The 27,111-nt window shown below is 34.3% G+C and overlaps 2 protein-coding genes across 2 annotated transcripts; both read right to left on the bottom strand.

Annotated features, from left to right (window-relative positions):
• Positions 1-19,558: 19,558 nt before the first annotated feature.
• Positions 19,559-22,310, bottom strand: LOC107619686 (rho GDP-dissociation inhibitor 1-like). The gene is made up of 5 exons (XM_016321983.3): positions 21,471-22,310; positions 21,311-21,377; positions 20,779-20,997; positions 20,568-20,692; positions 19,559-19,887 (listed from the first exon to the last, which is right to left on the bottom strand). Exons 1-5 carry the CDS (start codon positions 21,735-21,737, stop codon positions 19,816-19,818), a joined length of 750 nt encoding a protein of 249 aa, XP_016177469.1. The 5' UTR covers positions 21,738-22,310; the 3' UTR covers positions 19,559-19,815.
• Positions 22,311-23,605: 1,295 nt separating this feature from the next.
• Positions 23,606-25,257, bottom strand: LOC107636624 (sulfate adenylyltransferase subunit). Its single transcript, XM_016340124.3, has 3 exons — positions 24,968-25,257; positions 24,142-24,363; positions 23,606-24,037 (listed from the first exon to the last, which is right to left on the bottom strand). The coding sequence occupies exons 1-3, from the start codon at positions 25,136-25,138 to the stop codon at positions 23,816-23,818; spliced, it is 615 nt and encodes a 204-aa protein (XP_016195610.1). The 5' UTR covers positions 25,139-25,257; the 3' UTR covers positions 23,606-23,815.
• Between the last annotated feature and the right edge of the window lie 1,854 nt (positions 25,258-27,111).

Here is a 27,111-nt window from a genome sequence, read left to right as displayed (position 1 = left end):
TGTATCCCTGTGTGTAATCATGTCTTTCATTTTTTGTGTCTTACAAACCAAACAAGAGACACGTTCCACTGTGTTTATGTCTTGACCTGACATACACACAAACCAAACGGAGTGGTAAGAATTAGTGACCTGTGCATTTTGTGATGTAATGAATTGTGTACCATTTTGTGTTTGTGAATGTGATGTGGCGCTATGTATAGGTGGTTGATTATGAATGGAATGATGTAAATCAGAATCAATTGTGAATATATCATAATTGGTGACATGAGAAGGTATTGTGGGTATGTGATTGTGAGAGTTAGAAATATCAACTTGTTGTTTGTATAGAAATTTTTCATAAAATTGGACATTTCTTGAAATGAAGATTTCTTTAGAATTTAAATCAAATAGAATGTATCATTTGGTCCCTGATTTAAATTCTAAGAAAATATATTTTTTAGTTCTACTATCCAACTTTCTTTTATTTGCAATTAAAATAGTAGTATATGCAAGATAACCAAATAGTTTTCAAGTTTTCCAAATCAGGAGGTTCATTAAATAAAATTTAAAAAGAAGATTTTTCATTTAATTTTTTGTTAGGTACCCGATTGACGAGATGTACATGGCTGAAAACAAAGTGCCAAAAAAGTTTTAGAATATTCGATTGGAATATGAGAACTCTAGTTGTGTTGAGAATGGTTTGATACTTCTTCTCCATAACTCCATTTTGTTGTGAAGTCTCAACACAACTAGTTCGGTATTGTATTCCTTTTAAATCAAAAAAGATTTTTAGTCTAAATTCAGACCCATTATCACTTCTAATGCATTTAATTATTTTGTTGATTTGTGTTTGAATGAAATTGACAAAATTATGTAAAAGAGTTGCTGCCTTGGATTTGAGTTCCATGAAAAATAACTAGATAAATATACTTTTCTCATCCACAATAGCAAGAAAGTATTTATATCCATGTATAGAAGGAGTGGCAATAGGACCCCATATATCGACATGTATGAGATCAAAACTACAATCTATTTTTGTAACACTTTCGAAAAAGGTAACTTCTTTTGTCTAGAAAAATGACAAGAATCACATGGTGTGATAGTATTTTTACAATGAATGAATGGATTCAACTTTTGAATGCTATGTATTCTATCATGTGGTATGTAACTTAGTCTAAAATACCATATGTCTTCTTTATTATCTAATGCATGTATCATGCTTATTCTAGCAATGTGTGATATTACTTGAATTGGAAATGGAACCAATTCCTAATTTGTAGACAGTTTGATCATGTAAGGACCTTAATCCACTTTAGCTAAGTCAATCATCTTCCTGGTACTAAAGCTCTGAATCTCACACCTTGAGTCAGTTATAGAATACTTACAGTGCAAATTTTTAGTTAATTATGAAACAGAAATGATGTTAAAATTGAATGATGATGTATACAAGACATTCGTTAAAAATAAATCTTTGGTAAAAAAAAATGGTGCCAATGATTTGGGTTATGATTTGAGAGCCATTAGGCAGTTTAACTAAAATTGGCTTGATATGTCTATAACTGGCAAAGTTAGATAATGTGTGAGTGACATGATCAGTGGTTCCCGTCTCCATGATCCATTAATTTGAAAAAAGAAATTTCATTGTCAGCAGATAAGAAATATGTGTGCTCATTGACAAAATGAAAATGTTACCTCCTGAGTTGCTAGATGAACTGTTGGGATGAAGATTGGTGGAGCTGGCACCTTGAGGGCGTGTGTCATCCACAAAGCCAAGCTTATTCTTAGTCTTCAACGCAATTAACATTGCTCTTGATCATTCATTGTAGTTCTTAGTGTCCAATTTCTCAAAAATAATCAGAGTCCCTAGGGTTTTCCTATGGTGAAGAAAAACACACTAAAAGGATTGGAAAAATTCATACTAGAGTAATTGAGCAAGAGTATGAACATCAAATCCAGAGAAGCCACCATCCCTCAACGTTGGATCTGTCATGGAGTCACCAGAGAAATGTACAAATCAAATTCTTTCCTTTGCCTACTCGTTGATCGGAGTCATTGTCTCGCACCAAAGAAAAATATGGAGACGACACACTCTCATCAAACTCTATCATGTGAGTTGAGCGAAGGAAGGAGAAGAAGAAATAGGAAAAAAGGCTCACCACACCATGAAAAGAGCTTTGAAGTTATGTGCGTGATGGAAGTAAGAAAGAGAAACAAAAATGAGAGAGAGACTCTTTTGGTTAGTGACTGAATGGTAAAAATCACTTAATGAGGTGTTATTACAACTATATATACAACACTTTATCAATGTTTATCTACCTATAACAACCTATGCTAATTAAGTTAACTCTACTACTAATTATCCAAAATAGTAAGGTGATATTTTAAAAATTCCAAAATCATTTTAAAAATTACTAATAAAAAGAAAATTTAAAATATAACAAAAAGAAACATCCAAAACCTAACAAAAATGAGACATCCAAAATCTTTTTAAAATTCTAAAACCTAATAAAACGAGACATCCAACAAAATATTAGAAAAAGAATATCTAAAACTATTAAAAAATTATCCAAAATAAAAAATCTAAAATATAAGAAAAAGAAACATCTGATACTTAGGAGAAAGAAACATAAAAAAATAACAAACATCTAAAATCATTATAAAATTATTTTAAAATTTCAAAAAATATTTAAAAAAAATTATTTTAAAAATTCTAAAATTCATTTTAAAAATTTCAAAATTATTTTACAAATTTCTAATAAAAAGAAACATCTGAACCGTAACAAAAAGAAATATTCAAAACCTTACAAAATCGAGATATCCAAAATCTTCTTAAAATTCTAAAACCTAACAAAACAAGACATCTAATAAAATATTAGAAAAAAGACATCCAAAATCTGAGAAAAGAAACATCTAAAACTATTTAAAAAATCATCCAAAATAATAATAAAAAAAACACCTAAAATATAAGTAAAAGAAACGTTTGAAACTTAGAAAAAAGAAACATCCAAAACTAATAAAAAGAATCATCCAAAACTATGAAGAAGAAGAACAATGCGGCCAGAAGACCTTGGTGCATTTGGATGTGGAGTGGCATCGCTTCATTCGCAAGGGAGCGCAGAGTGCGACGGAGCACATCTAGGACAGATGTGTGGCGGTCTCAGTTGCTGGTATGAGGCGACGTCTCGGTGCGTGATGCACAATCTTCTTTCGGTTTCGACTGAGTGTGGCATCATGGCTTCGTGGTGGATGATGTGTGATGGTCGGTGGTGCAGAGGACGGCTACATTGGAGTTCACAATGGGCAGTCTCGGTCCCTGATCTGTGGCGGCATCGCGGTGGCTTGTCCTCATCCTTCTTCCGCTTCCAAACAAGTGCGCGTTGCGGCTCGTCGAGTGGGTGAGTTGCGGCGGCCAGTGGTGGAAGGTTGGCCAGCGGCATGTGCAGCAGTGCAAGTGGTACGTACTTGGTGGCTGTAGGTATGGAGAGAGTGAGAGTGAAAAAAGTTTATGTGGCTGTTTTTTTATTTGTAAATGTGACGAAAAGTAAAATTAGGGTAACTTTTTTGGGTGTTATTTTAAATTTAATTTTTTTTCTAGTTGACAGCACCACTAGTTGGTCCCTTATACTTTTGCAATAAAAATTAATAGTACTTATGGATTTATTTAAGAATAATGTACAAGTTAAAAATAATTTAAGCTAAGAGTATTTAAAAAAAAAAGTCTATCAATATTTTAGCTAAGACTTAATGTTATTCTTTTATGTGTTTCTTACATTGTTACTACATTTTTGTATTTATATGTTTTTGTAATTAATTTTTTTGAAGTTAGTTGATATATATATATATAGAGGACGGTTTCAATATTTTCCATACGCAATTCTTTGTATAGACGTTGGGGTGGACGTACACTAAGATGGAAAAGGCCCGCCAATATGCCCAATGTCCCTGCTACAATATGATGAGAGGCTATTCCCCCCGGAACAAAAGGATCAAAACCTTATAAAGATCCCCATTAGTACGTAAACCGATTGTATACCACCACTGATAAACACCAGAATAGGCAATATTCACTGGACCAAGAGCACCCCACGAGTAAAAGCTTCTACAGCCGGTTGACCAAAATGAGGATCCCAAATTGCATGAGCAATAGGTCTTACATGTAAAGGATCCGGACCGCCCAGATCCCACACGAGTGAATAGAAAGTTAGATCTACATTGGATCTCACCTGAATCGCCCCATCTATCCTCCTGAGGAGAAGTTTGGTTTCAAACCCCGGTTCGAACAGGAGAAGTACGCCATGCTAATGTGCCTTGGATGATCCACATCCGACCCTCGAGTGCAAAGGCAGAAGGGAGCTTGACTGCAAGACCCACCCGTCGAGCAGGGACGAAAGTCGGCCTTAGTGATCCGACGGTGCCGAGTGGAAGGGCCGTCGCTCAACGGATAAAAGTTACTCTAGGGATAACAGGCTGATCTTCCCCAAGAGCTCACATCGACGGGAAGGTTTGGCACCTCGATGTCGACTCTTCGCCACCTGCAATATATATATATGTAAAGGATCCGGACCGCCCAGATCCCACACGAGTGAATAGAAAGTTAGATCTACATTGGATCTCACCTGAATCGCCCCATCTATCCTCCTGAGGAGAAGTTTGGTTTCAAACCCCGGTTCGAACAGGAGAAGTACGCCATGCTAATGTGCCTTGGATGATCCACATCCGACCCTCGAGTGCAAAGGCAGAAGGGAGCTTGACTGCAAGACCCACCCGTCGAGCAGGGACGAAAGTCGGCCTTAGTGATCCGACGGTGCCGAGTGGAAGGGCCGTCGCTCAACGGATAAAAGTTACTCTAGGGATAACAGGCTGATCTTCCCCAAGAGCTCACATCGACGGGAAGGTTTGGCACCTCGATGTCGACTCTTCGCCACCTGCAATATATATATATATATATATATATATATATATATATATATATATATATATATATATATATATATATATATATATATATATATATATATATATATATATATATATATATATATATATATATATATATATATACGGCGTTTTTTTTTGTTAGACTAAATTCAATGAGTAAATAATTTAATTAAATTTAAAAAAAAAACTTAAAATATAAGAATTTATATTAAAAATAATTTATAAATAAGTTATTTTGTATTTAGATTTTTAGTTATAGAAATACTTGTTTAATAAATGAGAGTAATAAAATAGCTTCTAAAAAAGAAAAAAATATTTTTTATTTTTTAAAAAATTCTTAAATAACTTTTTAAAAAGATAAAAATATATTTTAAAAACGGTATTAAACAAAATTAATATGACTCATAATTCAAAATTTTAAAAAATAGTTTTTGTCACTTTCTAACCTAATTCTAAAAAATGTTAAACCTAACTCTTTTTTTCTAAGAGAAAAAGAAAAAAATATATGATGCATCAAATTTTTTTAGTTTTTAGTTTTTTGTTTGTTTGTATACTTTTTAGAATTTCATTGAGCAACTTATTAAACAATCTATTGATGACATTAAAATTAAATTGCTTAAAAATTCAATTTAAACACAATTATTGAGATTTTAGTTCTCGTGAACTATTGTCGAGCACATTTTAAAGTATCAATATTTCAAAAAAATTATCTTGAGTCTTGTTATTATATTATGTTTTTATTTTATTTTATATAATATTTAATTTTAATATACTCATAATATAATTTATTTTATACCATTACTTAATTATGTTTTTTAAAATAATTATAAAATGAAACTATTTTTATTGTAGTAATACATAATTAGATATATGAAATGTATGAAATTCTTTTAGGTGAATCAAAATAAAAAACTTTTTTGTGGTCTTCTTATTCAATTAGGTGCATATTAAAATTAATTATTAATATAAAATATATATTTAAAATGTAAAATATATTTTAAAAATCAATTATTCTATATTCATATATAAATATTTGTATAATTTAATTTATTTTTAATATATATTTTATTTTAAAAGTTGTAGAAGGCTTAGAGAAGTGGGTTGAATCTATAACATTTTTTTACTTTAATGAAATAAGCCTTTAATTACTGACTTTGACTTAGAATCTGTTTGAACTGTACAGCGAAAATTTTATGAGACAATTTCATTTTGTCTCATAAATATCAAAAAACAGAACTCAGAGAAAGAGAAGAAGAATGACACCAGCATGTATCCTGGTTCAGTTGCCTTGTGCAATGCAACCTACATCCAGTCTCCACCACAACAGTGGTGGAATTTCCACTATAGTCAAAGTATTACATAACCAATTTCACAGGATTGACACAATCCTTTCCCTCTCAAGTTCTATCCTAACTTGACTTGGTTATGCTAATACCTAACTCTCCACTCTTAGTGCTAACCTAACTAAGAAAGGGGTACCTCACAGGTACAAGATACAAGACTATAGAAACAACCTAAAAAAATATGAAATCACTCTAGGTTTTTCTCTCAAGTGTATCACTTTTTGGCTTTTTCTTAAGCTCTCTCTTTCAGCCTTTTACCTCTCAAGAAATTACAGAAAGATATACATTGAAAATAAAATAACAATTTGTAAAATATGAAGGAGATTAATACTTCAACAATCTCTGTTGCTATAAGATGAACCGGATTGAGCTAACACTGATCGAGTTCTTCTTGGCGGAATGCTTCTTTCTCTAGAACGCACTGTCCAAAATGCTAAACTTTCTCAGGAAGCTCTCTTTGAAACTCAGACTCTGGTTCTTTCTCCTTACTTCAGAACAATGAAATTTTTCTTATTTGTACCTCTTTCAAAATTTCTATCTTGGTTGCTTTTGAGTCAATTCCTTGAGCTGTGTGCTTCCCAAGCTTGTCATTTCACTTTCTTCAATTAACCCCCAAATTAGGGGTTTCAAATTTGGTTCATTTTACTTGACCGAAGACATCAGAGTAGCAAAGAGAAAGTTGTTTAGTGGTAAACCCAAATCTGAACCATTGATAATGTGCTTTGACTCCAAGAAACTTTGTGAACCATTGATTTACATCAGCAGAGATCAAAGACTTCTTTTTTCATTTAACCAAAAATGGTATCGCAGAAAGTTGGAGAAGGAGTGAAGAAATTAACATGCATGCAAATGGAAATAAATCACCTTTAACTTTTGACTTAGCTTACTGTGGTTTGATTTGGGTGATTAGACATTTGCTTTCTTTGATTAAGCTTTCTCTTTCTTTCTTCTTTGATGAAATGAGCAAGTGGAACGAAGCTCTCTCTCTCTCTCTCTCTCTCTCTCTCTCTCTCTTTTCTTTCTGGTTCTTTTACTAAAACAAACATGTGAACTTTGGATTTGGAGATCTTCATCTTGATGGAGTCTTCATGGGCTTGGGTTAGATTTGTTTTATTTAGCCCAGCTATTTTCTTTGCATTATTTTCTATGGGCTTCGTTGGTTAGAAAGACCCACCAGCAATGATTATGATTCCTTGCATTTGGGCTTCTGTTTCTTTATATGTTTGGCTTGCAATACTAAATAAGACCATCAAAACTAATTGGGTGTTTAACCCAATAAAATAATGTTTGTCATCATCAAATTAAAATTAGTTATATACATAACTCAACAATCTCCCCCTTGATGACAAACATAATTGTAACAATGATCAATGGGATTGATTTTGATTAAGGTTAAAGAACTTCTCTTTAAGTGATGTCACTTGCTTTTGTGTTGCTCCCCCTTTCCTTTTCAAGAGTTGATCCCCCTAGATTTATGCTCTTCTCTTCTTTCCTGTTTGCATGTACTCATAGGAAACACAATAATAGACTACATACACTATATTGACCATGGATGAAACAATCAGCAAGGTTTTCAAACAATTTAACTTCTCATGAACCTGAATCAAGGGATTGTGCAAACAACAAAATATCTATCCCAAAATTGAACAAAACATATCAGCAATAATAACAAATATCCAGCCCAAAACTACTCAAAAATTGAACAATACAGAGCATCAAGACTAGCAATGACAAAACAAAGCAACAAATCATGTAAAGCAAATTCACAGCAGCAAATTCACATGCTACTACTCCCCCTTTTGTCATCAAGGGTGGAAAGGCAGAAAACATCTAACTTGGAAGATGTTAAGACCTGCAACAAAGTGTCAAATTAAAGTTCAAATAAAACAAAAAAAACTAAAATTAAGAGCAGTTGTTTAACAGTTTACAATCATCCAAATAAAAAACTTAGAGTAGTTAAAGTAAACAAAAATAGTGTTTATGAGACAAAAGTGAACAGAAGGTTGTAGCAACATGAGACAATTTCAGGCATCCGAACCATCCTCTTTAGAATCAGTGTCTTCTTCAGGATCAGTGGCAGCATTGTCATCCTCTTGGAAATTATCAATAAATTTTAAGAAAACGGCCACTCTATCTCTAGATTTCCTGAGGAAGTTTTCATTCTTGGTGGCTAGTTTCCTTTGCTCCTTACTCATAGCAATCAAATGGTTTGACTGAGAGATAAACTCTTGCACCACATCCTTAACAACCCCATATAAAGCAGATTTGTGTCCAGTGGAGGCTGAAGTACCCGTGGTAAAAGGGGAGGAGATTCTTCTCGTTCATAGTCATCATCATCATCATCAAGAACCACCCTTTTAGAACGAGTGGGTCCCTTTTTTTGCTGTTTCACTGAACCACCAAAATATGCAAAAGGAAATTCTATTTTTGTGATAATAGCATACAAAACTAGAGTATCAGTATAAGACACCCTTTGATATGAGCCACTCTGAGGAAGGATGATATGGTTCACTATGCGGTGCAACTGAGCACGAGTGTAACCCAGGGATTTGTGAGTTGGAGTGATGCCATCAATCGAAGAAATATGTTTACATATATAGGCCAGAGCATCATTGAAAGAGAGACCTACCCCTTCATCCCACTTACCAGATGTATAGGCACATGTACCAACATCAGTGTATTTCAAAGAATCACTGATGGTTTCATTATTTAGAATTATGTCACGGCCTTTTACATAGGAATGAATACTCCCCTCATGGTAAGTCATGTTTGCATAAAATTCCTTGACTAAAATAGGGTAAACTGGTTTTTTTATTTTAAAAATATGGTTCCAGTCAAGAAAAATAAGATTACCAACAAACTTAAAACCTTTCTTTTTCAGATTTGGTAAATCAACCAAAAAGGTGGGACATAAGGTACGTGAGCAATGACACCCTCATAGAAATCATTATTCATGGTAGATCAAAAACGGTGAGGATTGTAGTTTGAGTGGGAGGTCATGAAGTGAGCTTTGTGTGTAAAAGGGTCTATGGAAGGCTCTTTAACAGATTTGAGAAGGATTCGAGTTTTACCTCTCTAAGGACGAGTAGGAACAGACCTAGGCTTAGGTCGAGATGGTTCAGGATCATGTTCCTCAGTGGCGGGACGCTTCCCTTTTGAGGTGCTGGGCTTGGAAGGTGCGCTGGTTGGAGCGGTTGGCTTGGAAGAAGGAGGCGTCCTTAAAGGGTTCTTTGTTCGAGCCATGGGGTCTGTGTGAGGAGGAGATGTAGGAGGAGAAGGTGAAGGTGTAAAGGTTTGGTCTTGGGAGCGTGTAGAGGGTTTCGATTTCGTTGGAAGCTTGAGAACCTTTTCACGAGGAGGCTTTTGAAGAATGGTTTTCTTCCTCATTAGGTTGAACCTTAGTTTTGAACGAGGAGAAGCACTAATGGTAGTGGGGGAAGAAACCAAAAGATTAGTGGAAGGTTTTGTGAGGAGAGAGATTTAGTAACTGCCAAAAAATAAGAGGTTTCTTGTACCCATGCATCTGCATCACTTTGACTAAACATATGAAAAGACTTGACATCACAAAAAGTGATTTAATTTTTTATTAAAAAAATAAAATTGATTTAAAATTGAAACCTTTTTTATTAAAATACAAAATAAAATGACAAGTGGACAATGTAACACTCATTTGGGCCCAGAGGTGGTTTAGTTTAAGGAAACATATTGGACCACACAGAATCTGAATTTTAAGGTTGGCCTAGATGATTCAGCATATGCTTAAAGCCCAGAAATTGAAGGTCAGAAAGATGGTTCTTCATTTGTCCAGAATTGTCTCATCCCAACATGTGAGACAAAAACTTCAACAAACACATCAGCAATGTGCAAACAATGAATCATGACCTAAAATTCCTGGATTAGTCCTAAGCTTGCAAAATATGTCTTCAACTAGAGGTTTGGTGAAAATATCTGCTAATTGGTCCTCTGATTTAACAAATTGAATGATAATATTTTCCTTTTGAACATGTTCCCTTATTGAGTGAAATCTCACTTCAATATGTTTAGTTCTAGAATGCAAGACAGGATTTTTAGAAATATTAATGGTACTCATATTATCACATAACAAAGGAATATTTTCAGCATTTAATTTATAATCAGCAAGTTGCGTTTTCAACCAAATAAGCTTAGAACAACAAGAAGAAGCAGTAATATACTCAGCCTCTGCAATGAATAAGGCTACTGTGGACTGCTTCTTACTTGACCAAACGTTTAGGGACTTCCCAAGAAAGCATCATATGCCTGATGTGCTCCTTCTATCCACTCTATCTCCAGTAAAATCTGCATCATAGTAATCAATTGCAGAAAAATTATCAATTTTAGGGTACCATAAGCCAAAACTGGATGTGCCATGAACATATCTAATGTTCCTCTTAACTGCTGAAAAATGTGACTCTTTTGGTTTTGATTGGAATCTTGAACACATTCCAACACTTTGTACAATATCAGGTTAGAAGAAGTTAAGTACATAAGAGAGCCAATCATTCCTCTATATCTAGTCTCATCTACATCTTTCTCAGTTTCACCCTTTTCTAATTTTAGTTAGGGTGCATGGGAGTTCCCATGGGTTTGGCATTTTCCATACCAAATTTCTTAACTAGTTCCTTGGCATACTTCTCTTGATGAATAAAAATACCATTTTCTGTTTGCTTAATTTGAAGCCCAAGAAAAAAATTAAGTTCACCCATCATACTCATGTCAAATTCACTTGTCATGAGTTTTACAAATTCAGTATAAAAGGATTTATTTGCTGATCCAAAAATAATGTCATCAACATAAATTTGGACTAGAATGAAAGAATCGTTAGAATTCTTAATAAATAGAGTAGTGTCTCTGATGCCTCTTTGAAAACTATTTTTCAAAAAAAATGAACTAAGTCTCTCATACCAAGCCCTAGGAGCTTGTCTTAATCCATAGAGAGCTTTAGAAAGTTTGAAAACATGGTTAGAAAATTTTTTATTTTCAAAACCAAGTGACTGTGCCACATGCACTTTTCTATCTATCACACCATTCAAGAATGCACATTTCACATTCATTTGATACAATTTGAAACCACAATAAGCAGCATAAGCAAGAAGAAGTCTTATGGCTTCCATTTGGGCAACAGGGACAAAGGATTCATCAAAATCTATTCCCTCTTCTTAGTCATATTCTTATGCCACCAATCTTGCTTTATTTCTAGCAATGCTTCCATCTTCACCCAACTTATTCCTGAATATCCACTTGGTGCCTATCACTTTCTTATCTCTTGGCTTTGGAACTAATGTCCAAACTTGGTTCTTTTCAAACTCATGAAGCTCTTCCTCCATTGCCTTTAACCAAGAGGGGTCATCAAGAGCTTCCTTGATGTTTTGAGGCTTTATTTGAGAGAGAAAAGTAATGTTTGTTTCTTCATTTATTTTTCTAGTGGAGGAACGAGTTTTGACACCTTGACAAACTCCTGAGGATAGTTCTTGAGGAAGCTCCATTCACGAGGTCTTGCGGACTTAGAAGCAGATTTGGTCACTGAGGGATTCAATGAACTAGTAGTTTCAGGATGTTCACCTGATTCATGAGACAAAACAGAATTGTCTCCTGCAGGATTTTCTACAGCTGCAGTTTCAGATTCATTTCATTCAAAAATTTTACTCTCATGATTTTGCCCTTTTTCATCATCCTTTTGAACTGATTACCTGCATCACAATCTTCCAAAATGCTTTGAACCAAGTTAGTGTCACAAAATGTAACATGTATGTACTTCTCAATTATTCTAGCATCTTGATGATAAGCTTTATATGCTTTACTATTTGTGGAGTATCCTACAAATAAACACTCATACGTCTTTGGATCAAATTTTTTCAAATTATCTTTTTTATTTAGGACAAAACATTTGCATCCAAAGATATGCAAGTAATTTAAATTTGGTAGGTGACCTTTCCAAAGTTCATAAGGTATTTTCTTCAAAAATTTTCTTATGATAGTTCTATTCAAAATATGGCAAGTTGTATTAACCGCTTCAGCTCAAAGGAATTTTGGAACATTACTTTCACAAAGCATGGCTCTTGTCATTTCTTGAATACTTCTTTTTCTTCTTTCCACAACACCATTTTGTTGTGGTGTCCTTGGACAAGAGAAGTTTTGTGATATTCCAAATTCTTCGCAAAAGGATTCAAATAATTGGTTTTCAAATTCAGTTCCATGATCACTTCTTATTGAGGAGATCTTTAAATCCTTTTCATTTTGAATTTTCTTGATAAAAATTTCAAAAGCCGAAAAGGCTTCATTTTTGTGTGCAAGAAATAAAATCCAACCAAACCTAGAGTAGTCATCCACAATTACTAAGCCATAGTGTTTACCACCTAAGCTTTGAGTTCTTGTTGGACCAAACAAATCAATATGTAGCAATTCAAGTGGTCTTTTAGTAGAGATGTCTTCCTTTGATTTAAATGAACTCTTTGTTTGTTTTTCCATTTGACAAGCATCACAAGTGATGTCTTTGTCAAATTTTATCAAAGGAAGACCTCTCACTAATCCTTTCTTGACAAGCTTGTTTATTTGAAACATGCTAGCATGGCCCAATCTCTTGTGTCATAGCCACTTTTCAGATTTTTTAGAGTGAAAACACACAACATTTTGATCCTTTAGTTCATCAAGAGTAAGTCCATACACATTATCACAATGCTTAGCGATGAACAATACATCATTAGTCTTTTCATTCACAACACAGCACTCCAATCTTTTGAAAGTCACCAAATAACCCAACTCACACAATTGACTTATACTCAAAAGATTATGCCTTAAACCATTGACTAAAAAGACATCATCAATGAAAGTAGAGTGATCATTACCTACTTTTCTAACAGCAACAATTTTACCTTTTTCATCATCTCCAAAGGTCACAAAACCTCCATCATACTTGTTTAGTTTGATGAATAAAGTTGACCTTCCAGTCATGTGCCTAGAGCACCCACTATCCAAATACTACATATCTTTCTTTTTCTTGGATGCTAGGCAAATCTGCATATGATTTCAATCAACCTTAGGTATCCAAATTAATTTGGATCCTTTGAAGTTAATCCACCTTGGTTGTCCAAGTGCATTAAGGTCACAAACAATATTGTAAATTTGGTTTTCTACTTTTCTTTTCTCAATGAAGCATTGTAAGTAAGAGTGACCAGTTTTCTTACAATTAAAATAATGATTTCTTGATGCATGTTGCTGAAATTGATTTGAATTTCGATGCTGAAATTCATTAAGGACCTGAGTTTTTCTGGTTTTTGGAAGATGTGCATTTCTTTTGATAAAGTAATTTTTGTTGTTATTGTTCTTTTTGTAAAAGCATTCAAACCAGAATTTTTGAAAGCATTTGGGCCTTTTGAAGATGAGGTTCTGTTTTAAAAAGATGGATTTTTAAACGTAACCTCATTTGTTGAAATATAGCTCAGACCCACCTTGTTTGATATCAGATCAGTTCTTGAAGATGATTCAGTTTTCTCAAAACAATAATTTTCAAATTCCTCTTCATAGGTGGGAATAAGTCCCAGACCAGATTTGTTGATAATTGATTTTGTTTTTGAGGAAGAGGCCATGAATTTTGTGGAAGAGTTATCAAAAACTGCATCGTCTTTTGTCACATATCCTAAACCATATTTTTTAAATAATGGTCTTTGATTTGCAAGTAGTTTGTCCAAGTTTCTTGAACCATGAGCAAACTTTGCTAAATCACTATTCAATCTCTTGATCATTTTATTTAATCTTTCGTTTTCAGTAATGAGCTCTTGAGAAGGATCCACAATGTGCTTTCCTTTTAGTTTTTCAAGTTCGGATTTCAGAAATCTACTTTCTTCAATAATATCCAAAGCACATTCAGTTTTCTTCACCTTTTCTTTCAAAAAATTATTTTCAGCTTTCAGCATTTCTTTTTCAGATTTGCAATTATTGTATTTGTTCAACAGTTTTTCAGAATTTAAAGTGAGATCATCTATGATAACATGTTGGTCATCAATGGACAAGTCATAGTAATTTACCTCATCAAGTTGATCTTCACCAGCCATGTAACATATTTGAGCTTCGCATTCGGAGTCTTCTTCCTCATCCGAATTGTTCTCATGATCCTCCCAAGATGTCATGAGCACTCTCTTCTCTTCTTTTCTTTCTTTTCTTTATCCTCCTTTTTGAGTTTTAGACAGTTGTACTTGAGATGTCCAGCCTCCTTGAAATGGTGGCAAATCACTTTACTCATGTCCTTCTTGTACTCCTTTGAGCTTGAACCCTTGTACTTGCCTTTGTTCTTTATTAGCCTTCTAAGTCTCCTAGCAAAAAACACAAGTTCATCATCTGAAAAACTGTCACTGGACTCACTTTCTTTTGATTCAACTCTTAACTTAAGGGCTATTCCCTTTTTCTTTGAGTCTTGGTTTGTGTTTGTGGTTTCATAGGCAAGGGGTTTCCCTCTCAGCTCATCATAGGTTATGGGACTTAGGTTATAACTCTCGGCTAGGACAGTGGCCTTTGTTTCCCATTCCTTTGTGAGGCTTCTAAGGATTTTTCTCACTAGGGTTTGTTCTAAGTAGGTTGTACCTATAGCATCGAGGTTGTTGATTATGATTGAGAAGCTCTCAAATATTTCATCAATACTTTCTCCATTCTTCATGTTAAACATCTCGTATTCTTTTCGCAGCATATCAATCGTCGTTTCTTTGACTTGCTTGGTGCCTCCGTGTGTAACCTGGAGTTTCTCCCAGATTTCTTTGGCTATCTTGCATCTTGACACCTTTCAATACTCCTCAAAGCTGATAGCACAGTGTAGAAGGTTGATGGCTTTAGCGTTCAGCTCGACTTTCTTCTTGTCATCTTCATTCCATTCAGTTTCTTATTTTGGAGTCACCACTCCATCAGCACTTGTCTTCGTTGGAATCTTGGGACTGCTCACAACAATCTTCCATATGTTGTAATCAATGAATTGGATGAAGATCTGCATCCTCTCTTTCCACTAGGCATAGTTCTTCCCATTGAAGAAGCGAGGCCTGTTGTTTGACTTGCCTTCTATTAGAGTGTAGGCAACTGTGGTTGTACCCAAGTTACTCGCCATTGGACCTTTGCTTCAAGCAGTGAAGCTTGATTCTTGAGACCTTGGCTCTGATTACCAATTGAAGGTTGTATAAGGCTTAGAGAAGTGGGATTAAATCTATGACCTTCTTTTACTTTAATGAAATAAGCCTTTAATTACTGACTTTGACTTAGAATCTGTTTGAACTGTGCAGTGGAAACTTTATGAGACAATTTCGTTTTGTCTCATAAATATCAAAAAACAAAACTCAGAGAAAGAGAAGAAGAATGACACCAGCATGTATCCTAGTTCAGTTGCCTTGTGCAATGCAACCTACATCCAGTCTCCACCACAACAGTGGTGGAATTTTCACTATAGTTAAAGTATTACATACACCAATTTCACAGGATTGACACAATCATTTTTCTCTCAAGTTCTATCCTAACTTGACTTGGTTATGCTAATACCTAACTCTCCACTCTTAGTGCTAACCTAAATAAGAAAGGGGTATCTCACAGGTACAAAATACAAGACTATAGAAACAATCTAAAAAAATCTGAAATCACTCTAGGCTTTTCTCTCAAGTGTATCACTCAGCCTTTTATCACTCTTTGGATTTTTCTTAAGCTCTCTCTTTCAGCCTTTTACCTCTCAAAAAATTACAAAAAGATATATATTGAAAATAAAATAATAATCTGTAAAATATGAAGGAGATTAATGCTTCAACAACCTCTGTTGCTATAAGATGAACTGGATTGAGCTAACACTAATCGAGTTCTTTATCTTGGGGGAATGATTCTTTCTCTAGAAAGCACTATCCAAAACATTGAACTTTCTCAGGAAGCTCTCTTTGAAACTCAGACTCTGGTTCTTTCTCCTTACTTCAGAATAATGAAAATTTTCTTATTTGTACCTCTTTCAAAATTTTTGTCTTGCTTGCTTCTGAGTCAACTCCTTAAGCTGTGTGCTTCCCAATCTTGTCATTTTACTTTCTTCAATTAACCCCAAATTAGGGATTTCAAATCTTGTTCATTTTACTTGACCGAAGACATCAGAGTAGCAAAGAGAAAGTTGTTCAGTGGTAAACCCAAATCCGAACCATTTATAATGTGCTTTGACTCCAAGAAACTTTGTGAACCATTGATTTACAGCAGCAGAGATCAAAGACTTCTTTCTTCATTTAACCAAAATGGTATCGCAGAAAGTTAGAGGAGTGAAGAAATTAACATGCATGCAAATGAAAATAAATCACCTTTAACTTTTGACTTAGCTTACTGTGGTTTGATTTAGGTGATTAGACATTTGCTTTCTCTGATTAAGCTTTCTCTTTCTTTCTTCTTTGATGAAATGAACAAGTGGAATGAAGAACTCTCTCTCTCTCTCTTTTCTTTCTAGTTCTTTTACTGAAGCAAACATGTGAACTTTGGCTTTGGAGATCTTCAGCTTGATGGAGTCTTCATAGGCTTGGGTTGGATTTGTTTTATTTAGTCCAGCTGTTTTCTTTGCATTATTTTCTATGGGCTTCGTCGGTTAGAAAGACCCACCAGCAACGATTATGATTCCTTGCATTTGGGCTTCTGTTTCTTTATATTTTTGGCCTGCAATACTAAATAAGACCATCAAAACTAATTGAGTGTTTAACCTAATAAAATAATGTTTGTCATCATCAAATTAAAATTAGTTATATATATATAACTCAACATATTTGTATCTACATAGTATTTTACTACTTTTTATTTCAAATTTCTAGATGTCATCAGACAGAGAGACTTACTAGTTGGCTCTTATTAAAGGCCTACTCTAGAAAGACACTCTTCACTAACCTGCCTATTGCCACATATAGGGGTGGCAATAGATAGGATAGGATAGGGTAGGATTTGGATCCAACTCTAACTCTACCCGCGGATTGAGATTTTTATATAAACTCAATTCTATCTTGTTCGCGAGTTGAGAATATCCCAACCCTAACCCACTTGTTCTTAACTCGCGGGCACCCGATCTTATCTGTGGATTACCAAAAAGATACTTGATGATAATTTAAAATAGAATTGATTTTTATGTAAAAAAAAAACGTATTAAATTATCAATTAATAATATTTTGTTAGTGGCTAAAAACAATTAATAATCTTTTGTTAGTGGCTAAGAATCTTTTGCATTTAATGAGAGTCTTTAGTTCAACATCTACTTAAAAAAAAAAAAAAAAACACACACACACACACGGTGCGGGTTGATCGAATAGGGTTGAGACTCAACCTGTACCTTACCCGACCTACACGAGAACCTACTCGCACTCTATCCTACCCGTTGTGAATGGGGTTGACAACCCTACCCGACCGGATTGGGTCGGGTTGAATACCCGCGGATAGGGTGCATGTTGCCACCCCTAGTCATATACTCCTCCATTGCTCTCTGGTAACAGTTACACCAGAAAATCTAAGTGGAATACAGCTAATAAGTGGTTACCATCACGAGTCCAATGGTTAAATCCCTAACATGGTTCTTGGTAACCGGGACTTGGCGCCAAGCTTTTTCTTTAACAGCACCTCCAAAACGGCACAAGCAAGCAAGAGCCGTGAAGGAGGAAGAAGCACGTGATCTCCCAAGTAGGCTAAGGGGTGTATATGGGTCGGGTAAAGGCGGGTTCGTCTTGATCCGGATTTGACCCTAAATAATGACCGGATCTATTTTTGATGCATTTACTCGGTCTTAAATCCGGTAAAATCTTACTACTTTCGGGTCACATTAAAACCGACTCTAAAACCAGTGAAGTCCGGTTCTTGATAAACTTTATGTCAAAAAATTATGATGCACTTATTTATAAAGAATAAAAAAATATACTTATTATCGAGAAGTTGATATCCATATTTGAATTTGAGTTTGTCCATAAATTATAATTTGGGTTAAGTACGATTTTGGTCCTTAAGATATAGGTCAAAAAATTTTTTCATCCCCAACTTTTTTTTGCATACAAAATTGTCCCTAAGATTTAACTTGGTTTTAAAATCGTCCCTAATGTTTGACTTGGTTTTAAATTTTTGGCAGCAAAAGTGGAGGCAGAGATGGATCGTGGATAGCTTGTTCTTCTTCTTCTTCCCTTCCCCCTTCGCAGGAGTATAAACACTCTCCTCTTATTTTTTTTATTTTATAATTTTTTTTGTTATAGGTAATTTGGTCCAAAATTTCAAGATTTAAGTAAAAAGGACGATTTTAAAACTTGGTTTTAAACCTTAAGAACGATTTTGTATACAAAAAAGGTTGGGGACAAAATAATTTTCGACCTATGCTTTAGGGACCAAAATCGTACTTAACCTTTCTAATTTCATGCTTCTTTGATCTATTTTCTAATTCAACAAGTGTGATTAAAAATAAAACAATAAACTTATAATTTGAAATATATAAACCTTTTTTAGTCTCCTTAAAATGTACATGGATCGGGTGAAACCGAATTCGCATTGAGCCAGATCTAACCCTAAATAATGATCGAGTATATTTTTTAGACTCTTATTCGACTCTAGATCCAGTGACATTACACCAAATTAGTTTCCAAAGTGTTCACATCCGAGCTGGATTTTCGGGCCAAACTGCACCATGTATACCCCTTATGGGCCTCATGCGGCCCGAACAGTAAAACATGAGCTCATGCATGAGCCCCGAAACAAGAAAGGTAACGAAGATGCCAGAGAGGGTGGCCCACTTAGGCCAAATTAGAGTCAACAAAACATACCGGGTGGGCTCACACACCCGTTAACCGCAAGATATTGGCAGGTACGAGGTTCCATCTTCGACTCCAGAAATCTTGAAGAGACGAAGCGAGGTACGGGTCATTGAACTGTGGCTCGAGCTCGAAACCAAAGAGGGTTCGAACCAAGGTTGCAGCGAAGGCTAGAATCATCTCAAGGTTCAAATATACATGCACGCAGTAGAGGCATGATAGCACCATGGGGTGCATGGAATTCCAAACAGTAGCTCCATTATGACGTAATCAATTTTTGTTTTGACAGTTGAGGTGGTGGTGGTTCCATTTGCGGTCTTTACGAGAGAAGAGGCAATGACGATGAATTATTTGAGAGAGAGTGAGGGGTGGGAAAGACCGAAAGAGGGCCTTTGCCAAATGCCAAGAGTAAGAGCTTGAAGTTTGCGAGCCAAGAGATGAAGGCGGCGAAAGTGCCGGCGAGGTGTAATGTAATGAGAAAAATGCTCTGCAGAAACTATTAATTCGAAGAGGAAGACTGAGTTTGAAAGAGAGCGAGCATATTTGTGCAACCAAAGAGGACATACTCGAATTTATCGACAAAATGATCTCCTAGAGAAGCATATAACTTTCTACCTACCTACAAATCCTCTAATCATTGTTAAGATTACTGGTCTCAGACAGGATTATAAATAAATAGTAAACAAATGGAAAAGGAACAAGTGAACACTGAAGGAGATTTCAGCTAAAATAACAATGACTAAGGATTAAACATCACTGATGGAGACTTCAGTTGACACCTATTGCCAGTCCTTTCGAATATCAAAAGTGTAGGTGATATCCAAGTATGACTTGTTGTCATCATCAACAAACTGAAAGAACAACCACAAACAAAACATCAAGTCAACTAGTGCATTGATCAAGATGAAGGACTCTACTAGAAGATAGGTTATGGACAAATTAATGACTTGCTGAGGCGCCAAAAAAGAAAAGTGACTAAAGAATTTGAACTTCAAATGAGTGTTAAATATATGCACATGAAGTCTGGCAACAACTTTATTAGAACATTTATTGGTTGTTTGATTGACATCAAGTCGGCATTCATTCATTCTCAATTCATTTCCAAACAAATCCAATTTGAACACAGACAAGAACTTAGGAGCTAAGTAACTATTCTTTTCTCAGATAAATTATGGTTTCTAATGCCTCATATCTACACAGCCTATCAATAAAGTTGATTGGCAAGTAAGAGTATCTCAAACAAATAATCTCTCTTCAACCCAACACATGATGATGCAAAAATAGAACACTTGAAGAAAGAGATTTAAGCCAAGAGAAAAATTAAATCCACATTGATGTCTTACTAAATCATGTTATAAATCATAGTGAGCCAATAATAATATCTAGCAAATAGGTTTGTGGGGAAAAGACTTAAAATTACACAACACTTCTCTTGACATTTTTATAGTAAATGCAGAAAAGTAACATTTTTAGACCAATCAATCCTAATTCTGAACTCTGAAGGAATAACACATTATATTGCTAAATCTACCTTAGTTTTGGCAGAGTATGATCCTCTAGCAAATATCCCAGATGGTGTTGTCTCTTCTGGCATCTCATGCGTGTAAGGCTCTGCTTGTGGGCTAAATGTTCCAATCATCTCTTTGGTACTGTCCACTGTAATAAGGCTTAACAGTGAGTTGAAGTCAAGAAACCTTTTTTTTTTCTTTTTGGCTCGGTATATGATTTGAGAGAGAACTTACCCTTGATACCAGTTTTCCACACAGTGTTGGTGTATTTGAGACCGGAAACTATGTTATGGCTAACCTGGAAAGTGAACATGAGCCTGTAATGGCTACCTTCTTTCAAAGTAAACCACGAACCATTGGGATTTCCTGTTTCTGGTATTGGAAGAACAATGTCAGGTCTACCATCTACCTTTATTGCAAGGCTCAGGATCTTCACCTCGGGCTCCAAAGTTTCTTATTTCGTCAATACAAAAGAAATAAAAAAGTTAGGTCCATAACTGATGAAATGGTTCCTCATTAGGTGAAGCTATAGAAACAGGGAAACAAGAAGGGGATTTGAGATTGTTGCCATTCACAAGAAACAACAATTCCCAGTTGAAAAACTATGACTTATCATTTGGGCCAGAAAGAATTATAAAGAGCCTGAATGAATTATAACAATGTCAACTTCTCTTGTGAATCTATGTCCAATTCAGCACATGAAGGAAAACAAAGAGAAACAGAATCACAAATCTAACTTGAAAAGGGAGCAAGGAGTGTTCATTACCTCCAACAGAATTCATGTCGACGCTTCCAAGAAGCTGTTCCTTCCACCTCCTCAAGCTCTCGTCATCCTAATGCATCAACATCATAGATCTTTCAGATATACATATAACGAAGCCAATAAGAAGAAGAACAAGAAGAAGAGGGAGAAGAAGAAGAAGAACCTTGTCCTTCTCGAGCTGCTCTTTCAAGGTGCACTGAGGGCCCAACTCAATCTTCCTGTCGTCGTCATCTTCTTCGTCCTCGGTGAGAGCAACCGAGCTCTCACTCTTGTACCTACTGAGACTCTGGCCTCGTTCATCGCCGCTTTCATCGTCAGTGGCGGCACCTTTCCCGGAGTGGTGGTGCGTGTCAGGGGTAGTTGCATCGTCGTTGCTCTTGTCCTCAAAACCCATGCTGCTTTTTGAAGCCACTCCAATGGCCAAAGACATCAACGCAGTTATAAGTATACTATATACGGCAGTGTTGCACTGGCACCAACGCCAACAACAACTACACTGCGTTCTGTCTTGCGTATGTTAAAACCACCTTCAACAACTTTGGGTGCTATTCTGCAACAAAGACTCGGATAGAAAGAAAGAAAGAAAGAAAGAAAGAAAAAGGCTAATTGGAATATGAGAAGAAAAATGAGCAACGCAAGGGAAGTGGCCAAGAAGGCACAAAGAGAGAGAAAGAGGGTCGGAGGGTGATCCGCAATTCAAAGATATTCAACTACAAATATGGAAACAATTGAGAGAGGGAAAATGGTTTGTGAGATTGGGCTTATGTTCGTCATCTATTATCTATCTCAATCTCATCGTGAAGGTCACTCTCGTAGTTGCAGGGAGCACTACTCTGCCATCTTTGAACGTTCTATAATAAATGGTATGTTAAAACAAAACGCATTTAAACGCAAGAAAAAGAAAACTACTACTCATGTTTGAAAACACACCATGGATAAGGGAATTTCATAATCATGATCTAAAATATGGTTGGTGAACTAAACATGGGTTTTGACTTCTCCAGTCCTTCTTATGGGTAATACCGTTATTATTGCTGTCAAACCATATCATAGGATTAGTCTCCAGTCTTCACTTTTCCTAAGCTGGATACCTAAAATAAATTTGAAGTTATAGATGATAACTTCTTACATCCCCCCTCAAATTTGTAGTTCAGGTGAAAGCGTAATAAGCGTAATATAAATAAAATTTCCATTCAATCTGCCATGCCTCTTTGCTAAAATGTCATATACTATAGGAATATATTTACCGCTAAATGCTAATAGAAGTCGAACGTATACAATTAGCATTTAGAGATATTGATAAGTTTTAATTTTTAATTCACATAGTTTTTGTGTATATATAGAACGGATCAAATTGAGTATCCTAGAATTTAATGTGCGTTGTGCTTGGATGCATTGAGTCCATTATTTTGGTTGAAGGAAAATGAGGACAGCACGTTGCCATTAACAAAATTGAAAATTCCCACAGATGATCATGGTCACACTTCCTCCAATAATCGATATAATCAGGCAGCATCTTAACACACATAAGGATATCATGTAAGTATATACAACAGATGGGATAAAATTTATAAATCATAAAAGGTAGACAAAATAATGCAGCAATCAACTCGAGCATCTTACAATAAATTAAAAATGAATCTGTTGACCTTCTAAATTCAAATACATCCACTACTCAAACATTGTGAATGCTCACGTCATTCTGATGCCCTGTGACATTCAAATTCATCCAGCTCAAATAGATTGGTTATCCTTGGTGAAGCTCAGTGATTGAGAGAGACAGCCATATAAACCATAACGGAAGATGGTGCTCTTAAATGTTAAAATTATGAGACACAGCTCACATGATAATGAAATAAACAAATAATTCCATGACAGACCATTCCATGTAAGGATTATACCCAAAATAATTAAGAATTGAAAAACAGAAATGATGGTAAAGAAACCAAGAGAGCAGTAGAGCACATACCTGATAGGTTCATAGATAAATGAGGATGTGCACCAGACATCTTTCCTGGGCTGTTTTTCAATTGCTTCAGAATGAAAAAAAAAAAAAAAAAAAATCCTCGTTGTGAGAACCTCCCCTGCCCACATACGAGAGCTTTGTCGAGCCGGCCCAAGTTAGTTGGATTAGGTAATACAACTTAGATGCCGGTGATAAAAAGAAACTAACTTCCAACTTGGCCTTAAAACTTTTATGCTGTTCTATGTATAAAAATTAATAAAAACAAAATCTGCATTTAACATTACAATCTAAAAGTAACTAACCACTACTAAAATGTAGTAACTCCAAAGTCATTTCAGAGACAAAATTTCTTGATTGCAACTTGCAAGCTTTTACAAGATCATAGGTCAACATGAGCATAATTTAGAACCCTAACTGAATTCCCAGGATAACAAAAAGGGTAATAAAAACCTAAGAAGCCAAAGGAAAAACAAAGTTACAAGAATAACATAGCATTCTGCATCAAGGAGGTGATGCCAAACCCGTAACAAACTTGTTACTCACTAGTCACTAGCCCATTTTCTAACAACATTCTCTTTAGCAGAAGCCTGCTGATACTCTTCCTTCTTGAAAAATCCACCAAAATCATGCTGCCTACTGGGAGAACTATTTTTCAAGACTTTCGATGTTACAAAACCAAGCCCATTTCTCACTCCCCGCAGTGCATACAGCAAGGGATTCAAAATGACAGCAACAAGCAAATCACCTTTAGCAATTAGGAGATACTGAAAATGAAGAGATATATTGAAATATAAGAGTTTCTATTATATCTTATATTGTGTTATGAATATATCAGCAGATGCAATGAGTAGAATCAGGAGCTTCTTACCATGAGAGTGATACCAAGGATCGTGAGAGAAGCATATTTTGCTTCTTGCCAAAAATTATCATCATTAGACCAGCCGAAATATCTACCCCAGCCAAACCAACCTCCTCCACCAGCATCACCTCCGCCCCCCAGCTCCTCTCTTCTCTTGATTTCTTTGTCCCACTTCTCAAGTTCATTCTTCTTCCCACTCAGAGCACCTTCTAATGCTTTTCTAGCTTGCTCCTGCCATCACAATTCACTTTCAGTTCCCTATTAAATTTTCCACTTTGACATTAGCATTGTTCTTCCAAATGTTACACATGACAGAAAAAGAATTGAAACTCAGGATTGTACTATTGTTGATTGCCTTGGCATCTAAATGTCATTTGATGACAAGAAATTGCAAATAGAAATTAAGTTGCAAGCTCAACATTATGGAGAGTGGTGACACAAATATAATTATTGAAGATAGTACGAATTGCGGAGTGTAAATAGGTAAATCCTATGAAGAATCTAATAACCCGGCAAAATCGGAAGATACTTATGAGGGGAACTTGCTTTGTAGGACAAATTGCAGGTGCAGTTCATTTCAGCCAATAAAAATTAACGACAGGAACTACTACAAGTTTAGAAATAGTATCAGACTCTAGTGTTATTATTATTTATCATGAGCACGCAATTGATGAACTGCTATGAAGCAAACACACACATATATATAAGCAAAGGGAACAAACAATGAGGATATTGCAAATTATTGTGGAAACTTGTATTATAAAAGATTGAGTAAAAATTTAACAATTGAGAAGAAAGCATGCAGTTAATCGGTATGACAGGGGAATAAAGAAACCTGTCTTCGATTGTCGGAGAAAAGGCAGAAGAATCTGCCATTATATCGGAGGGCCGGGTGGTCGAAGATGGAGTCGGGCTTTGTTTGCGTTAACAAGTGGTTGCGGTGGCGGGAGGAGTTGCTGAAAGTTAGGATTGGAGTTGGCGGGCTTAGGTTTACAATCCCTGCCATTCTCCGATGCCTTCTCTATCTACCACTACCGTCTACCGTCGCTCCCAAATACCTCTATTTACTTGTCGCTTTTGTCCAATCCGTCCTCAAGTAGATGGGAAAGGGTAAGAAATGAAAACAAGAAGTCAAGAACTATTAATCAACATAAATAATTACATCACAATATTACATACATAATTATTCAGGCTGAGTCCATTTTTTAAGTTAAAAACTAATAATTAAAAATTATTAAATAATAATTTAGTTAAATTTATTAAATTATTTAATAATTTTTAATTAATAATTTATATAAAGTTAATGAATTTTTATTTTTTTAATATTTATTTTTTAATTTCACAAATTTTTCTCAGTAATAATAATTAAATTCAATGTTACAAATACAATCAGTCTAATTAATTTCTAATAGAACTCGTATACTTTATATAGATTAATGTTTATTTTTTTGTGTGACTAGATTAATGTTAATTTTGATTATACCATTGTTATTTTAATACTTGTAAATTTTTAATAAGTTAAAATAATAATATTTAAATATAATAAACGCTAGACCAAATTAGTTTCTCTCATCAGTTTAGTGTGAATATTGGGTTAAAAAATTTTGATATGGAAGCAAAATAAGTGATATATTTTAACATGGATAATTTTTTGTGTTTTTTAAAATTGTGGGAGTACACAAATCGGAGGGTCCGATTTGTGTTTAAAAAGTTAAAAAATTTTTCAGAGTGTTTAAAAATTGAAAAAACTCAGAGTACACAAATCGGACCATGCGAGTTGTTTGATTTTAAAATTTTGCTTAAGAAATCGCATGGTCCGATTTGTGGTTGGACAAATATGAATTTCGGAAGCTAGAAAACGGACCATTCGAGTTGTTTGTTGTTGTCAATTTTTTTACTGACAAAGAACTCGCATGATCAAAGTTATGTTCCACTGACACCACATTGCTATGAAGCACTAATATTCCCCATATCCGAATTCAATATCACCTTTATTTCCATATTCAAATTAAAAAGTGCATTGTAAACGGTGGAGAGAGAACAATAAGACGAGTATGGCCTTAGACCATCTCTAATAGAAAATTTATTTTAGTTTTTATTTATTGTTTATTTGTCATAAAAAATAATTTTATATTAATTTTTGTATTATAAATAATAAATAATAAATTAAAATATTTTTTATTAAAAAAATTAATTTTAATTTCTGTTGTAATTTTATTTAATTAATTAATTAAAATAATTAAAATTACTATAATTACTTTTTTTTATAATAATATTATTTAAATTTCTCATTCAAAAATAATTTATTGTTAAAAAATATTAATATTAAAAAAATTATATATAACAATAATACATAATAATATAATTCAAAATTATATTAATTTGTAAAATTATATCACAATAAAAATAAAATATATAGCTAGTTTTGTAATGTGGTTAGCATTTTAAATTTTATAAATAAAAATAAGTAATCTAACTAAAAATTATTTTGTAAGATGTAAAACTTAAATTTATTTTTTTATGTAAACAATTTTAATTAATTATAATTTAATATAATAATATAAATAATATTAAATATTAATTTAATATAATTATTTATATTAATTATTAATTAATAAATTATTAATTAAATAAAAATATAACTATTTAATATAATTAATTATTATAATTATTAATAAATTAAATATGATGAAGTCATTTAATTTTTTCAATGTTAATTAAATTATTTAATTAATTATTGTTTAAATAATTAATATAAATTATTAATTAAGTATAGATATAATTATTTAATATAATTATTTAATTTATTATGATTTTTATATAAATATTTATTTTTATAATAACTTGCCACATGACAAGTTATTATTGGAGGGAGAAAGTCCTGCTCAGAGGCACTTATTCCTCTTGGATAACTTGTAGGGACTCGTTTCTTCTTCTCCAATAGTTGGCCCATGCATCTGTGAGAAAGAGGGCTTCAAT

This window comes from Arachis ipaensis, chromosome B1, assembly GCF_059453495.1.
Source record: "Arachis ipaensis isolate K30076 ecotype BB chromosome B1, ASM5945349v1, whole genome shotgun sequence".
Classification (NCBI taxonomy): domain Eukaryota; kingdom Viridiplantae; phylum Streptophyta; class Magnoliopsida; order Fabales; family Fabaceae; genus Arachis; species Arachis ipaensis.
This window is presented reverse-complemented; position numbering and strand designations above follow the sequence as displayed.